The sequence below is a fragment of the Marasmius oreades genome, chromosome 1 (assembly GCF_018924745.1).
Source record: "Marasmius oreades isolate 03SP1 chromosome 1, whole genome shotgun sequence".
Taxonomy (NCBI): Eukaryota; Fungi; Basidiomycota; class Agaricomycetes; order Agaricales; family Marasmiaceae; genus Marasmius; species Marasmius oreades.
In genome coordinates this window covers 2,907,843-2,923,256 of record NC_057323.1, presented here as the reverse complement: position 1 = coordinate 2,923,256, position 15,414 = coordinate 2,907,843, and the positions used below count along the sequence as shown (strand labels likewise).

Below are 15,414 nucleotides of genomic sequence, written 5' to 3'. Positions count from 1 at the left end.
CACCAAACTTGTTGTTATACTTCATCGAACACATACGACCAAAACCTCCTTCCAGCATCCGGCGTGAAGGAATAACAATGCGAGACATCCGATTCGCTTTGATAATCGAAAGACGGTACAAGAACCGATATGCGGTTGACCAAAGAACAAAAGGGCTGTTGCCGGAAAATGATTATGCTGGCCGACCGTTCACAACAGTCGATGAGCTGTTGAAGCATTTATTGAGCCATATTTAGTCGTTGGTTATCGCCAGTCAAAAATAAACGACCGTCTTTGCTTGGGGTGCTGTTACTTTTCCGCACGACTTCATAACGCCGGATTGAGCGCCAACCTTGATGTTCATCGACTTGTGGATCTTCTCATCCCTCTTCTCCTCTTTATCTAGCTCCTGCTTCCTCCTCCCAATTATGTGGAAATCATCCTCATCTCCTCCAATATCGCGTTCTACCCCTATGACCTGCGTTAAGGTATTCGCGTCTGCAGTGTCATTGAGTTGGTCAATGAAAATCATGAAGGAAGCACAAACGAATAAACACACCTCTTTTCCTGATCCCGCAATTTTTCGCCAAATGAGAGGTATCGCCACATAATTTGCAAAACCCCCCATTCGGGTAGACGCCTTTGTCCTTGTTCTGGGAGCAGCCAGAAGCTAGATGGCCCTTGCCATTACACACAAAACAAGTTGCAAACGGTAGAGGATCGAGAAGATCTTCAGGTTTCTTACAGAGGGACAGATTATGTTTGGATGACCCACACCTATGTATTATATGTAGTTTTTGAGCATGAATGAATCGCACATATTTGAACTAGAACCACCCACCGATAACAGATGCCGACACTCTTCTTATCCCCTCCCTCCTTTGGACAATCCTTTGCAGAATGCCCTTTTTCACGACAAGCGAAACACGTCGTATCCACATTGCGTTTCATTATTCTGTTGAGCCTACGAGACTCGGATCGTATGGCAGCTTTTCATGTAAAATCAGCTCAGTCTCAGTTATGAATTGACGAATGAGCGCACCATCCTTATCTATGCGCTTTCCCTGTCTGTGCTTATCCTTTTTGGATTTCTTCTGCCGCTTCTGGGTAGATTTGACTAGTTGTGGCTGGTCACCGGAAGGACCTGGTTGAGATACAGGCGGGGTGTGATCATTTGAAGTCTCCTGTGCATTGCTGGCGTTTCCAGTCCTTTGAGACTTCTTGGTCCGTTTTCTTTTCTTTTTTGGTGGTTGTTCACTAGCCTCGTTCGATACGGCTACGGATGGAGATCCTTGGGATCCTTCTTTCGCCCAGTAGCCTGAAGTAGATTGGAGATACGTCCGTTTTCGACCGAAGTTCGTTATGCGAGTCATTGGGCTACTGGAAGAAAAATATATAATATTTCTCTGGCCGCGACTGCCACGCGTGTGATCACACCCTTGATGTCAACCACCCACGAACTCAAACGGCTTTTTGGGCTGAGTCCTCAATCAGAAACTCTATCCGAATTCTTAAAATCAATCTCGCCATCCTCTGGATTACGAGTGCCAGAGGTCAAGTCATATCCAGATGCGGTCTACTTCAACTATCATCAGCTTGGTCTCAGTCTGCTTTTCAAACCTGTTCAAGGATATAAGCCCAAGATGGGGCTATCGCGTAATGATCTGGAAGAAGGAAAACTCACTGTTGATGGAATTGACCTGTACAACACTCCCTCCCAACAGTCTTCTGGAGAAAAGTCGCGTAAGAAAGCAACGTTTACGTTTTCTACGTATCCAATATCGCCGATAATACTGAAGTTGGAGGCGGAAATCAAGGATAGAGATGGAAAGGTTATTCCTCGACCCGAACAGTTCGTCGTACAACGCGAGACGCAAGGGAAAGCCTTTGTGGAGTATCTGGGAGAGCCTGACCGCAAGGGTGGCGGCTCTGGACCTTCCAGCGGATCGATCGGAATATGGTGCGAATGGTTGAAGGATGGAATACTCGTAGAATTCGGAGGAGCTGAAGCTCGAGGGCCTCAAGCATGGGAAACAGGAAAAGACGCTGTTTGGAAAGTGATAACATTGTTCGTTGCATGAGAAGGATTTATTTGGAGGAAGGTCAACGTTGGTGAGTCGTCCAAGACTTGTTTGAGCTATGTACTGACCTTCTAGCACTATATACGGAAGGACACACATGGTCTGCTACATTTATGACGGTACCACAGACAAACGATCGCCCTTCCATTTGGCTGTGTGGCGTTGGGTAGGTTTGAATCTGAAGTTCAGAAGTGAGCCCCCCGTGGGGAGATGGACACCCTGGCGTTAGGTCGATAGGTCTGAACCCATTAGTAGATAATGTTAAGCTATATTTTACACCTTGAGTACTCTCAATTATGTGTAACGCACAGAATATCATGTAAGTGACCAATTTTTTCATTGTCGTACAAGCGTCAGATTTTATTCCCATATTCTTCTCCACAGACATACGCCATAAGCCTTTTATTCGACTTCCGACGTGATGAAAATGCATGTTTTATAGATTAAGTATCATTGAAGGAACATAGAGGACGTGGCTTGGAGCACTTAATGTGAACGCTTGTGAGGTAACTTCGGTTAATTCTTCAGCCGGTTCCGGGGTTTTCTCGTGACTTTGAGGAGAGGAGCCTTTGGCAGTTTGCTTGTAGTCTGCTAGCAGCAGGCTGCCAGACACTCTATCTATCTATCTACGTCGTGGGCGTAGTAGGAGTGACCACAGCATATTCTAACAACTGAATCTGTAGCAAGATGTGAGGGAAGTCTGATTCTGGGGCTCCCATGTGAAATCGGATTATGACCTCCAAAAGAGCTTTTCGCACTATCGTCCTTCCCCCATGGCAGTACCTGCATCCTTCAACATTCTTGACCTTACAGGCAAGTTTGTCATGGTAAGCTTCTGGCATGGTCTCTTCAGGTCAAACCTAACGCGTCTATTTCAGAACAAGTCTCTCAGCGACCCTCATGAAGGTATCCTTGCTGCTCAAGGCGTGGGATGGGTGACACGCAAGGCCATTGGACTCGCTACAATTACCCTCGACATCAAGCACTACAAAGATGCCGACGACATCGAACACATTGACATCGATCAGACTCTTACTGGTGGTATTAAAGGCACTCGTGAAGAGCGTACTCTTTGGTGGAAAGAGAGAGAGAATACAGATCACATCTTTGGACCAATTATTGGAAAGTCCAGAAGAGTGAAGGATTTGAGCCTGGTGGAGCCTGCCGATGTATGGCTCAGGAATGGCTGGACTGCTGACTCACTTGAGTATGGCTTGGTAGAGTCTTACGTGGAAAGCGATACCCCCAAGAGCGGAAGAGTCTGGCTTGCTATCCAGGTGAACTCTTATAATCAGCTTTGCCTTCTCTGCTACTCATCGGTGCCAACTTAGCTGTGGGGGGTCGAAGAAATCAACGGTGAACGTCGATACAGTAGACACGTTCATTTCACTGGACCCGACGAAACCGTTATTAAGGCCCGTCTCGTTTATGATTATGGTGTGTCGTATTTCTTGGGTTTGCAATGACCGTAGACTAAGCATTGCCCTTCAGTCGGTCCCTTGAACTAGTGAATAATATCTGAACGTGTAAATTATCTTATCAGTTTATATCATAACATCACACAAGAATAGGCATACATAGCTTTATGCAGCAGCACATTTCACAGGGCCATGCATCACCGAAACCTGTTTTTCTCTTGCCACCTTGGCAACTCCCCTCATGGAAGCTAACGCGCATTCCGATACAGCTGGGACGTCCTCAGCGTCTTCTCTCTCTGTCACTCATAAACGAAGCTTGGAAATCACCGTAGAAAGCGATCGCAGCGATCTTGAGGATATCATTCCACAACCACGCAGGCCGTGGCACCGTCGTCTGGGAGAGAAATTAGCGTCAAGGTATCCTCGTGCAAATCGCTTCCTGGTTTATCTGCGTGGACCTCGTCCCAAAGTTGACTTACCTGGCACGTCGTGTAACAATTCTTGAGCAAGGGCAAACATAGACTGACGATACGAATACCTTCAACCCAGATCCCAAGCCACTCCTCAACATCAATCTTCATCTTCGACATTTCAAAATCGTCCTACCACTGGAATCGCTCGTTTCGAAAGCCACTCGCCCACTCACTTCCCTTTGGCTATTTGCCCTGTTGGCCGCTGGTTATATCATCGGCTTCGCTTTTTTCGCACGCGCGCAGTCGTTCTTGACGCCCTCGTCTGCATTCATCGATTGCACATCCACGTACTGGCTCAATAAAAACGGGTGCGGGCTCGACGGTCAACAATGCTTGCAAGGCAGTACTAGTGGTACTTTTGATTTCCGATGCCCTGCTCAATGTGCTGGCCTCATTCTTCAAAATCCTCGCACCATAGGCAATGAACAAATGGCGTACGTTCCCCTCATCGTCGGAGGAGGAGACCCAGAGGGAACATACCGGGGTGACACCTTCATTTGTGCCGCGGCCGTCCAAGCGTACGTACATTGATGACCACTCAAATCTGTTTTCCTTGCTGACCGTCGGATCTCTACAGAGGCAAGATTAGCAACTCGAGAGGAGGTTGCGCGACATTGAGACTTGTTGGAAACTACACCAATTTTTTGCCATTAACGGCTCATGGTCTGACCTCAATTGGATTTCCTACCGAATTCCCTCTCTCCTGGCAATTCGAAGACAGCACACCTTTATCCAATTGCGAGGACAACCGTGATGCAGCGCTTGCTTTCAATGTCATCATTACCTGCTTAATCTTCGTTGTCCTAAGACCCAAGCCCAGAATCACGTTCTGGTGTCTCGTGTGTATAGGCTTCTGGCACATCTCACTCTTCTCTCAACCAGCAGCTTCACCTCCTCCCCTCGAAAGAGCATTCTCAATTTTCCTCCCTGGATTATTCGTTACTTATGCGTTTTGGCGCGTTGCCTGGCGATTTGTCTTGCCTGCATTTGCAAAACTGCCCATCGAAGCTATGGTCTTGTATTTGGGACCCTATTGGGTTGGAGTCTTGAATAACATGACCATCGACAGGATCCCTATCAGCCGTCTACTTGCCACAGATATTAAATCCCGCCAAGGCGGAGTCGCCTCTTTGGTAGTTATCATCATTGTCGTCGTCGCACTCGTTTTCAATCAGCTGCGGGTGATTCGGAAGACGGGATGGTTACCGTACTATTTTGCCTGGTACGCCGCCGGGGGTCTGGTCGTTCTCGTCCTCTCACAGCTTCCTGGTTTGGTCTTGCGAGTGCATCATTATATCATTGGAATGGTGTTCACACCAGGCACAGCTTTCCCCACCAAAATATCCGCAATATTGCAAGGACTATTATTGGGACTTTTCCTAAACGGAATCGCTGCATTCGGGTTTGACTCTGTCTTGCAAACACCCGAATCGGTGAGCAGGTCTTTTCTTCCTTCATGAGCAGTTATTTATCGAGTCGTTTTCCCAGCTGGTACGGGACGCCCCAATCGGCTCGGACTTACCTTCCTTCTTGACCAACTCAACCAACTGGAATCCACAAATACCGTTTTCTAATCAGACTATAACATGGTCTCCGCTCCTAGAGGGGTGGAGTGGTTTTTCCCTTCTCCTCGATGACGTCGAGCGTTACTCTGGCGACGCTCTCAACTTGTCCTTGGCCGCATTGAACGCTTCGATACCTCATTTCTTCCGACTCGCGGTATGTGTACATCGTTGTCCTTTTTTTGAACTTCAAAAATAATCATTTGCTTCTTGGTATCCTTTCCGGTAGATGACTGCGAACGGGACTACCGGCGATTACACCATGGCTGCTACGCTCTGGCCGAATGGGACCTGGGTCGATCCGTTAACGGGGCCATCCTAAACAACAGGAAAGTGCTCGGACCTTTTATTTGTTACGTAGCTAATTAGTATAACGGATATAAAGGTAGCATTTCTTTTGTATTATAAGATATGCGATGGAGGTATTTTTATTCTGGTAATTAGAGACATAAAGAAGTTATAACAATGGCGAGGACAAAAAAATACAATTCCAGTGAAGGAGGGATTCCATGACAGCACTACGATAGCGAAGAGAAGAGAATAAAAATGATAACATATGACATAAGAAGAATTTTCAAGAGAAACGGCTTGGAATTACTTATGATTAAAGTAAAGCTTGTGCTTATTCAGAACCGAGAGTACCGAGGTCCGGTTGCTGGTCTCCAGAACTTCTTTTCTTTCGCATACCCCTCCGGCTCTCCGTAGGATACTCGCATTTGAGCGACCGACGATGACATTGGCTGATAAGAGGTGTCAGTAGCTATGTAACGAACAATGGGGAAGGAGGAACTAACCCACAGGTACGATCCGGACTGGTCGGATCGTGCGGACCACAAGCAATTTTCCGACCACTATGTATGGAAGTATGAGAAGCACCCAAGAAATCGAAGCTATAATGCCCTCACCGGCAGAAGAAGCAAGCCAACGCCAAATTTTTCTTTTCGTTGCTTTGGGGGGTGCTGGGACGCCGCTTTGGTAGCTTGGGTGCGGGCATGTGGTTCGGTTTAGGGAGAGGAATCTTGTATACGTAGCTGCGTCCAGCTTCTGCCGGAAGTTGTTGCTGACTGTCCGAAGTAGTCCTGCGACGTTTGCGGCGAGCTAGAGTTTGGGTGAATGAATTAGAAGTCGTAGGCGAAGGCGAATCTTCTGGGGCGTGCGATATCTCGGCTTTAAAGAACGTTTGTTGAGAAATGAGCGATGAATCCATGATTGGTTGAGATTGAACAATTGAAACCGGTTCATTACCGTCTGTTGGATCAGCAGGGAAGAAATGATGCGAAATAACGGTCTCGACGGGAGAGTAGATACTATGTGGAGATTCGGGGGTAGGGAGATAATCGAGAGGTGGAGGTTCGATGGCGTGAACGGCAGGTTGCAACGGCTCTCTGTACGGTAGATTTTCCTGATGCTCATGGACTTGAGACTGAATTAAAGGGTGGGTCTCAAGTGGGGAGGAAACCACATTGTGGCGCTGTGACGAGTTGTCATCGCAAGGATCCTATGATTGAAAAATAATGAGCTTTCGTATAAAGATCGGAGTTATTAAAGCGGGGGCCGTACTGTTGACAATGGAGCATAGTCTCGACCATGGTTTACGTCGGCATAAGGCACTGATTCCCCAATAGCATAAACGGACTCTGCAGCGTGGTGATTGGCAACGTCTGGCGGGGGAGAGGCGTAAACTGGAGGAGGGAACGAATGTGAATAAGGAAGTCGAGGTGACTGTGCTGGATCGATGTAAGAATGAGGCTCTGAGTGAGACGTCGCCTGTTCCAAATAGCAACTCTCAGATGGGCGAGCCGATGTGGGACCGCCCTCATGATAAGAAAACACAAAATCCCCTCGAAACACGCCATATTCTTCTCCCAAGCGATGAGAGGACCAGTGCTGGTCATAATGAGGAGAAAGTGGGACTAGCTGAGCAGCATGCGCAGCATCTTTAGCAGCCTTGGCGTTGGGAAACGTTTCATAAAAACGTTCATCGTCTTCCCTGAGGAATTGAGCAAACGAGGTCAAAGTCGATGATGATAATACCTGTGTAGATGTTGAAGATTTAAAAAAGACATGAGACGAGTCAATTAACGGGGAGAGACGAGGACATTTACATGAGATGGACGCGTAAAAGAGTTGTCCACGGAGGAGGAACTATGGTAATGGTGGACTGTCTGGGACCGACAGTCACTGCAGTCTGGGGGCTGAAAAGTATGGTGAGAGGACGCCATGGAGGTGGAGAGAAGAGTGTGTCCTTGGGCAGAAGTAATTCTGCGCCGCGTTGCTGGGTTAACTCAGTAGGTCCCTGTTTATGCCCACCTGATTCATATTCAGTGCCATAGCCATCTTCCCACAATGACCTCTGACCTCAGCTTGTCCTCCTATGTACCACCATGGCCCTTACTCCCACTTTCCAAAACCCATATCGTAAGTATTCTTTATGTATCATATCATCATTTGCTCTGACTTCTGAATCCTAGACTTTGCCCGCCACCGGTCAAATAAATGGACGTGCAACATATGTTCTAGTCTCACCCAAATGAATCCTACCCAAGCCCTTGGTCACGAAGCATCCCTTGAGCATGCCAATAATGCCGCTATGGACGATTCCAATTGGTGGGGTGTACCAGATTCTAACTGGCATAAATCTTGGGATATCGATGCTGTGCCGATCGTCGACCATGCTCCCCTCAGCAAGGAAGCTATGAAGGACCGAGAGCATAGGTATTTCGCAGACCAAGTAGATGACCTGATCCCTTTCTGGTTACGGAGCGTCAAGGCCGCTGAACGCGGTGAAGTACTCAAACTCACAGACTTTCTTGACTCGTTGGAGGATCGCGACATATGGCCGCCTCGTGTTCCCAACCCATGGAGATTTCCGGAGGCGCAGTCTTTCGTCGGAGGCAAAGCCCGTTCTAAAGACAACTGGGCTCCAGACCAGGAAAGCGTTCACGACTGTTGGCGAGGTTGGGGTTCCCATTCAGGATACAAGTCCAATACATCATGGGGTAGTGACGAGCGGAATGGGTTTAGTGTTAAAGGGAAAGAGGTTAGAAACCACAGGATGAAATGGGGACCGAGAATCTCAATGGAAAACGGTCATGATTTCGTCGAGGAAATAGCAGTTCAGAAAGCAGTAAATGATGCACGGAAACATGAAATGCACATCTTCTATGAGGTGCGCGCCGCTCCCTTCGACATTTTATTCAGATAAACAAAGTGTCCTTCGCTCTACAGCTTCCGACCCCCGAAAAGATTAAACGAATCCAGGATCTAATTCGCAGTTTACGCGGTTCGTAGGATTGTTATCCATGAGTGTGTTGTTTCACGAATTACGCGTTATCGCTTGGTTGTTCTGTTTGGTTTGCTTCGTGATTCATCAGTTTGCCTCTGTATAGGAAGTTTTAGATTCATCGAAACTGCCTCTTTATGCTTCACCCTCTTATGTGATGTATGGCGGGATGCGGGGATTCAATTGCTTTTGGAACTTGTATTATGAGCATGAAAAATCTTCAAGAAAATTTCTCAAGACCTTCCTCCATCTTTTGGCCGGGTTAAGGAAATTTAGCAGACCGGCCATGCGTATTTTGTGTGTCATTTCAGGCGCTGACGTTCCCCTATCCTTCTTCCATTAGATTCACATCTCATTTTGCCTCAATCACAGGTCTATACAAAGTCAAACACACCAAGGTTTATGTCCATCCTTACGAGGATGAGTACCTACAATGTTCTCGAGGCTTTCCGAGTCTTTAAAAACATCCTAGCGTTGACGACAGTGACGACGATACGAAGCTGAACTCTTGGGAAATTGAAAGACAGCGATCGGTCTCAAGAAGCGAGAAGTGGTTTCAAGTTGTCGCTGCTTCTGTTTCATGCAATCTGATTTACAACATCCACACCAGCGGAGTCAGACTCGACGTATACGACCCGTAAATAAACGGCCGGCCCATTGGGCCCGGTGGCGACAGGCACAGTAGATCAAGTGGACACTAACGCCTATGCGCGGTATGGTTGGAAGGGCTTTGGATTGGCTGCGGCTGTAGGTGCGCTCGATAACGATTGTAGTGGGATTGGTGACGGTGGAGAGGGTTAACCGGAAAGTGAACATTAAGCTTTATTCACAAACGGCACAAAGTAAGTACCCCGTTGTGCTGTAAGTAGAATTATCGGACGAACCAACCCTGGTGGGGGGCGTTTAGTAGCAACACGACTATCTTCTTTGCTCAGTACGGATCGGCTAGCCATAATTGGCTCAGGATGAGAAATCACGTGAAAACACTTCCCTTCCCACTTTACCCTCATGTCGATGGAACGAAAGTCCATCCTCTACGCACCTGTATCATTGTTGTTCTCCGTCACCTCCTCAATAGCCTTTAAGCTAAGGCCTTATGTTCCTCACTTAACACCGATCATTATCTACTTCTCTCTTCTTCCCTACCTCATCATACTCTCCATTTTCGCTGGATTTTTGGTGTGGAAAAATGTCGCTATTGCATGGAGCACTCCTTTGTTTCTTCAATATGGGTAAAGTTATTCGATTTCTCTCGTCTTCCCGGATCTCACCTGTATTCTTTAGCGATGGAACGCAACCCTACGCACGCGTCGTACTTCCACCGCTGCACACCCGTCAACGTTACGATATTTCGCTTCACCTCACAGTTCCCGCGTCCGAAAACAATCTAGCCTTGGGAAACTTCATGGGTAGCCTAACCCTGTATAAATCTAACAACTATACTTTTGCGTCCGTTCGAAGACCTGTGAGTGTTCTTCCTACTCCGATCTACGCGTCGCATTTGACGTGTAACGCCTGCAGGCTATTGTAATTCCACCGGCTACATCATATTTCAGCAGTAAACCAAACAAAATATCCGTCGATGTTCCTCTACTTTCTTCGTTCCTTGTAGGAACCTCGTATGTGGAAGCTGAAGTATCGGTCGGTCGGCAGGATGGATGGAGGGGCTTAGGTAATGGAGGCCCTCGCGAGTTAAGCGTATACTCTGCGGAGCTTAAAGGACTAGTTGTTCACCATGGTGCCAGGTGCGATATACCATCCATCAGGCTCTCGTTTCGCGACTTATCCCCGCCGCCAGAGGTATGGTCACCCGATTCCCTCTTCTTTCGTCTATGGCAGCATCCCTTGTATTCTTCTTGATCCTCACCATCATTGTCGGTGCCTTCTTGTTGCCCTCGGTTCTACAAGGGATATCCACTTTGGAAGGAGGCATAAGGCCTGCTTTACAGGCTCAATCTATCTCACACGATAAGGAGTCGGAGTCCAGTGAAACGGAGATTAAGAGCAAGCGTAGAAGTCTCAAGGGCAAGTCAAGAACCAGAATCAGTAGAAGCTCGAGTGACAGCGGACGCTCCGTGAGTGGAGACGATGGTGGTGCATGGGCTGTTTCTCATATCCTTTTATTTTCTCTTAATCAAGGCCGTCAAAAGTGAACCAGAACCAGAACCGTCTATGATGCCTCCGGCTTACGAAGCACAGATGCCTCTACGACGGCGTGCGTCGAGGCAACTTCAATCTCAGTCTTCGGGCAGTCTGAGTCGAGATGATTTCTCGTGATTGTATTTTTTTCACATCATGTAATTTTATAAGCACACAACCTTGCAGTGCCTATTGACCGTACACGGAAATGGAACAGGATACTTAAATAATAATGAGGGTCCGCGTCCATCATACGTGAACGGTTATACCATCCAAAATCCCACTTCCCATTCGCTCCAATTCACCGATAATACCCTCTTCATTTAGAGCTACCAAATCTTTTTCTTTCTGCGACGATTTTGATTTTGATTTGTCCTAGAAGTAGGGAGAAGTGGATCAACATACTGTCTTTGGAAGCGTTGCAAACTATCTTACCTTAGATGAGGGTGATATCTCTGCTACTGGTACACTTGAAAAGCCACCTAACACACGGAACGGTCTCGGTTGTTTCAAGGACGGGTCCCAAACAGCCCCGATCCGGTGCCCGCCGAATGGATCGAAGAACACTCTGAACGTGTCAGCATACACTCGTTGAAGATCTTCGAAAAAGGCCATGGCTGGATCAAATCCAGGACGGACGAGTGTACCATCCACCTGATTCTGGTCTCTTCCTTGCTTTGGCAGTTTACTTGTGTCAACCTTGACATTATGGTGATACCGTGTTAGAGATTGACGATTGAGTGAGAGGACGAGATCATAGTCGTCAGTCGGATGGTCAAACAATGACTGGAAGAGATATTAATGATCGATTCTGTGATAACAAGTGCAGAACTTACCTGAACATCCATTCTTCCACTCATTTCCATCTCTTGCAAGCATTTCCATGTCACCTGTGCTAATGCTTGAACTCTGCGAGCAACGATAAAATCTGGTCCATTCCTGGTCCACATTGTACCTTGCTCGTCCATTTTCGTCGACACCCTCCAGACACCAGCGTTGCAGGCGTTCACTACCTCACGCGCCGAATCGGACAGAGACACGTCGTAAATGGGTACAAATATTCCTCTCTCCCACCTCCAATCCTTCAAAAACTGAATCACTACAGCGAAGCCCCTCTCTTTACTTCCCGGAACCGTGGGACTCTCCAGGGGACGCTGGTTTTCTTGATCCACATCTTGATCCCATCCCGGAACGACAAAGAACCGAGCACAGAGCAACTCGATGACTTCTTCCGTGACGTGGCCGTGAAGTAACCAATGAGAGGCAAACCAACGTTTGATTAGGCGGACTGTACCAGAAAACGCGGGAAAATGGTGGCAAAGCTTTGCAACCGCACGATGGTGGCGAGGAGCGTGTATAAACCTTCGAGTGTGAACCTCTCTGGCTTGAACGGCGTCGCGGTGTTCCCTCCGCTTCTTATGGTCCTTCGCTTTGCCTGTAACGTGAGGGAGATTTCCTGTCCCTCTAATAATGCGGTCTAGGAGGGTAGCCTCTCGGTCATGCCAAATTCGAGCATGGAACGCCCACCCTTCAGGAGTTATTATTTCCAAACGGGCGTTATCCTGGATCTCGTTCAAAGAATCCCCTAAAACAACCGAGGCCTTGAAACCTTCCGCTGAAAACGTGAGAACGCTTGCTATCCTCTCGAAAAAGGCTAGCTTGATCTTTTGAATGGCTTTTAGTTCGTCTGGCCATCTAGAAGACTTCTCGAATTCGAGAACAATCTCGATAGGGTGAAGATATCGAGCGTTGGGTGGGAGTGCAACAGCTAAGGAAGACGGAAGGGGAACGGGACTGAAGACGCTTGTGTAACGCAGACAATCCGATATCGCACTAGCACTCGATAATGTCAGCGGCACTTTTTCGTCCAGAGCTTTGATGCCCTTTATAAGGTTATCAAATGCTGATATGGCTCCTTTAAATCCCATAGAAATGCCTGAACCAGTGTAGTATCGCGATATCGATTCGGGAAGCCTTAACAAAGAATCGAATTGACTTTGCCAGCTCGTGACGGCGTCGACGTCTAGACCAAAGTGACGATGTAGGATATGTCGTACAACCATGATTGGTATGTGCGCCTTTTCATCAACGGTTTTGACATCCCATACCACACTCTGCACGATACTGCCGTCCTTAAACCTCCGTAGCTCAGCTTTGTCACCCCAAAAGTCCAAGAAACGCTCAGTGACCGTCGAGTCAGTCTCGCTGACCGCCGGACCGTGGTCAACTTGTCTGAAAGCATGCCGCGTATCATACACCAAACCAATGTGGATAATATGTGGACTGGATGGATGTGCCTGAGATAGTGGCCGGGGTGAAGGGGAAGGATGCAACACCGCGACAGCCTGAACTCGATTCCCAAGACCATGTGCAATCAGCGAGGTCATGACAGTCATCATGGCATTTGCGGCTGATCCGGAGTCCATTGCTCTATACGGTGGTATCATCCGTGGTTTCACGGACGAGAGATCGACACTGATAATCGACATGTCAGAAGATCAGTAGAGTGAAAAAAAGAAACAAAGGATAAACCTACCGAAGCACTGCATCGAAGCGGGATTGCAAATCTCTGTGGTCCCTCAAGAACACCTCGGGAAATGGGTCTTCTAAAGTTCCCAGGTTCAAACAATCCAATGTCTTCCTTGCGTCACTTCGCAGCTAGAGAGTAGGAAAGTGAGATCAGGTTCTATAGATTTTTAAATGCGTACCAGTTTCAGGGATCCGGTGGGGACGTCAGCCAAAAGGTTCGCGGTCGAGCTTGACTCGACAAAAATCGCGGTGTTATGACTTTGATACTCCTCGGGTGGGTACTGATAATTTTAATATGAAGCGAGGTGGCTAAAAAGAGGTGAACGGGCGGGCGTACTCTATGGCTTCCATTCTCAGTTTTGATGAAAACGGGAGAATTCTCGAAGTCATGTTTCGCTGTTGTTGTCAGTGAGGCGAGAAAAATCAAAGAGAGGATACACTAACATAGGAAATCAAGCGCGGCTCGGAATAACTGATACGAGCTCAAACCTCGTCCAAGTGGCTTTCGTTTGACGTTGCTGGGAGCGGAAGGTTCCTCTCCGCGCACCAGGAGAGCGAGTAAAAATGTCCACCATGGGCCCTTTCCGTCGAATCCTCTTACGGTCAATTTCGAACCTTCCCCGTAACCACGTTGGTTAGCCCAAACACGTAGTAGAGCTACGGCATCACTGAGAGCAGGAACGTTCTGCTGAAGAGCGTGCGTCGATAAAAGATGATATTTGGGTGTCAGCGAAGTAAGGATGGCAGTGTTATACAAAGGAGATGCAGCCTGCTTGTTGCTTTCGTCGCTGTCAACTGCGGCCCCACGAAAATTGAGACGAGAAGGGGATAATCGATGGAGAGGAATTGGGGAATTGGGAGAGAGTACGGGAATGATGCATACACATGCATTCAATTTTGAGAAGTCATAAACAGAGCCATCTACCTTAATCGTTTAGGAACAGGCATCCGGGGTTACACATGGTTGTGCTCACCAGCGCGAGGCTCAAGAACTAGCTTCGTGAGGCGTGGATCGTCTCCAACGGAGCTATACGACGCCGAAACCTTCATGCCAATATCCGTATCGCCAATGATAGCCGCAGCCATAGCAGCGAGGTAAAACGATCGTTTGTGGAAAAATCGGCTATTCAAGTAATCCTTCTCTTGGAAAAGAGTCTGCAAGGTCGTCATCAGCAGGTATAAGACGCTAAAGTTACAAAACCTACGGAAGGCATTTCGACGGCCAAATCAACACCATACCGATGGCCATCCTGACCTTTGACATGAGTTTTATTTGCCCAACTTCCGACGAGAGTGATGTTGCTGGGCGTCTCAAAGGCAACTTTCCAATTTGTATCTTCGGTGGGCAAAGGCGTGGGATAAGGAACTGCAACGCCTTTCTTCAAGAGAACGCGCGCGGCTTCAAGTGGGTGCCTTGCTGGTACAGACGGAAGTTTGGAAAGGAAATTGTGGAAATCAAGCAGAAAGCGATCCAACGGAGGTATTCTCTTCTGTTTAGGACGAACATTCGGAAGAAGGGCGTCAATCTGTAAGAAACAGTGAATATTGCTCCTGGGTATTGCGATCATTCATATATTACCTGCAATTTGAAAGAGTTAGACTTGAATAATTCAGAGGCATCCTTCATATTTCGGATCTCTTCGCCACTCAGTTTATGAGTCTTTGGTTCTTGCTCAGGTGTTTCATTACTGGGAATCTCAATGCCTCCCCACTCTTCTTCCATTTCTGCAACAGCCTCGCCATCGTTGATAGTTCCTTCTATACCCGAGGTAGGGTCACTGTCGTCTGCCAGAGGTCGCTTTGAGATAATGAGATTCGATTCTGCAAGAATTTCTGTATTTTCACCTTTTTTGATGATTTATCGTCCTTCCGTTTGCGTTTGAGGGTCATGGCTGTTGAAAAGAGCTTGGTCCAAGTGAAATTTTTGCACAGCCACTTACATTAATTGGC

The 15,414-nt window shown here is 47.6% G+C and overlaps 8 protein-coding genes across 8 annotated transcripts; 5 read left to right on the top strand and 3 right to left on the bottom strand.

Moving 5' to 3' along the window:
- Positions 1-253: 253 nt before the first annotated feature.
- E1B28_000933 (uncharacterized protein) lies at positions 254-1,352 on the bottom strand (the record flags this gene model as incomplete). Its single annotated transcript, XM_043146823.1, has 4 exons — positions 254-477; positions 539-756; positions 821-968; positions 1,022-1,352. The coding sequence occupies 4 exons, from the start codon at positions 1,350-1,352 to the stop codon at positions 254-256; spliced, it is 921 nt and encodes a 306-aa protein (XP_043015528.1).
- A 45-nt stretch (positions 1,353-1,397) lies between these two features.
- On the top strand, positions 1,398-2,491 carry E1B28_000932 (uncharacterized protein). Its single transcript, XM_043146822.1, has 2 exons — positions 1,398-2,091; positions 2,151-2,491. Exon 1 carries the CDS (start codon positions 1,422-1,424, stop codon positions 2,058-2,060), a length of 639 nt encoding a protein of 212 aa, XP_043015527.1. The 5' UTR covers positions 1,398-1,421; the 3' UTR covers positions 2,061-2,091; positions 2,151-2,491.
- A 310-nt stretch (positions 2,492-2,801) lies between these two features.
- Positions 2,802-3,671, top strand: E1B28_000931 (uncharacterized protein). Its single transcript, XM_043146821.1, has 3 exons — positions 2,802-2,887; positions 2,939-3,497; positions 3,552-3,671. The coding sequence occupies exons 1-2, from the start codon at positions 2,834-2,836 to the stop codon at positions 3,389-3,391; spliced, it is 507 nt and encodes a 168-aa protein (XP_043015526.1). The 5' UTR covers positions 2,802-2,833; the 3' UTR covers positions 3,392-3,497; positions 3,552-3,671.
- Positions 3,672-3,719: 48 nt separating this feature from the next.
- E1B28_000930 (uncharacterized protein) lies at positions 3,720-5,835 on the top strand (the record flags this gene model as incomplete). The annotated part of the gene is made up of 5 exons (XM_043146820.1): positions 3,720-3,960; positions 4,028-4,469; positions 4,529-5,384; positions 5,440-5,670; positions 5,743-5,835. The coding sequence occupies 5 exons, from the start codon at positions 3,720-3,722 to the stop codon at positions 5,833-5,835; spliced, it is 1,863 nt and encodes a 620-aa protein (XP_043015525.1).
- A 300-nt stretch (positions 5,836-6,135) lies between these two features.
- Positions 6,136-7,735, bottom strand: E1B28_000929 (uncharacterized protein; the record flags this gene model as incomplete). The annotated part of the gene is made up of 5 exons (XM_043146819.1): positions 6,136-6,253; positions 6,308-6,364; positions 6,419-7,011; positions 7,074-7,547; positions 7,619-7,735. The coding sequence occupies 5 exons, from the start codon at positions 7,733-7,735 to the stop codon at positions 6,136-6,138; spliced, it is 1,359 nt and encodes a 452-aa protein (XP_043015524.1).
- A 41-nt stretch (positions 7,736-7,776) lies between these two features.
- On the top strand, positions 7,777-9,730 carry E1B28_000928 (uncharacterized protein). Its single transcript, XM_043146818.1, has 5 exons — positions 7,777-7,801; positions 7,847-7,931; positions 7,985-8,682; positions 8,742-9,093; positions 9,169-9,730. Exons 2-4 carry the CDS (start codon positions 7,898-7,900, stop codon positions 8,802-8,804), a joined length of 795 nt encoding a protein of 264 aa, XP_043015523.1. The 5' UTR covers positions 7,777-7,801; positions 7,847-7,897; the 3' UTR covers positions 8,805-9,093; positions 9,169-9,730.
- A 50-nt stretch (positions 9,731-9,780) lies between these two features.
- Positions 9,781-11,073, top strand: E1B28_000927 (uncharacterized protein; the record flags this gene model as incomplete). The annotated part of the gene is made up of 5 exons (XM_043146817.1): positions 9,781-10,028; positions 10,081-10,261; positions 10,318-10,541; positions 10,595-10,871; positions 10,936-11,073. The coding sequence occupies exons 1-5, from the start codon at positions 9,805-9,807 to the stop codon at positions 11,071-11,073; spliced, it is 1,044 nt and encodes a 347-aa protein (XP_043015522.1). The 5' UTR covers positions 9,781-9,804.
- A 103-nt stretch (positions 11,074-11,176) lies between these two features.
- Positions 11,177-15,380, bottom strand: E1B28_000926 (uncharacterized protein). The gene is made up of 11 exons (XM_043146816.1): positions 15,310-15,380; positions 15,044-15,262; positions 14,670-14,990; positions 14,439-14,619; positions 13,909-14,385; positions 13,802-13,860; positions 13,644-13,745; positions 13,472-13,593; positions 11,772-13,410; positions 11,371-11,721; positions 11,177-11,310 (listed from the first exon to the last, which is right to left on the bottom strand). The coding sequence occupies exons 1-11, from the start codon at positions 15,352-15,354 to the stop codon at positions 11,185-11,187; spliced, it is 3,642 nt and encodes a 1,213-aa protein (XP_043015521.1). The 5' UTR covers positions 15,355-15,380; the 3' UTR covers positions 11,177-11,184.
- Positions 15,381-15,414: the final 34 nt, after the last annotated feature.

Excerpts from the sequence above, each read along its gene's own strand:
- E1B28_000932 (XM_043146822.1), top strand. The coding sequence starts at position 1,422 with ATGTCAACCACCCACGAACTCAAACGGCTTTTTGGGCTGAGTCCTCAA.
- E1B28_000926 (XM_043146816.1), bottom strand. The coding sequence starts at position 15,354 with ATGACCCTCAAACGCAAACGGAAGGACGATAAATCATCAAAAAAG. Across the intron at positions 14,386-14,438 it reads AGTTCTTGAGCCTCGCGCTG|ATGGCTCTGTTTATGACTTC; the intron begins GTGAGCACAACC and ends CGATTAAGGTAG. Across the intron at positions 11,311-11,370 it reads AGATATCACCCTCATCTAAG|GACAAATCAAAATCAAAATC; the intron begins GTAAGATAGTTT and ends CCCTACTTCTAG.
- E1B28_000931 (XM_043146821.1), top strand. The coding sequence starts at position 2,834 with ATGGCAGTACCTGCATCCTTCAACATTCTTGACCTTACAGGCAAGTTT. Across the intron at positions 2,888-2,938 it reads TTACAGGCAAGTTTGTCATG|AACAAGTCTCTCAGCGACCC; the intron begins GTAAGCTTCTGG and ends CGTCTATTTCAG.
- E1B28_000928 (XM_043146818.1), top strand. The coding sequence starts at position 7,898 with ATGGCCCTTACTCCCACTTTCCAAAACCCATATC. Across the intron at positions 7,932-7,984 it reads CACTTTCCAAAACCCATATC|ACTTTGCCCGCCACCGGTCA; the intron begins GTAAGTATTCTT and ends TCTGAATCCTAG. Across the intron at positions 8,683-8,741 it reads AAATGCACATCTTCTATGAG|CTTCCGACCCCCGAAAAGAT; the intron begins GTGCGCGCCGCT and ends TTCGCTCTACAG.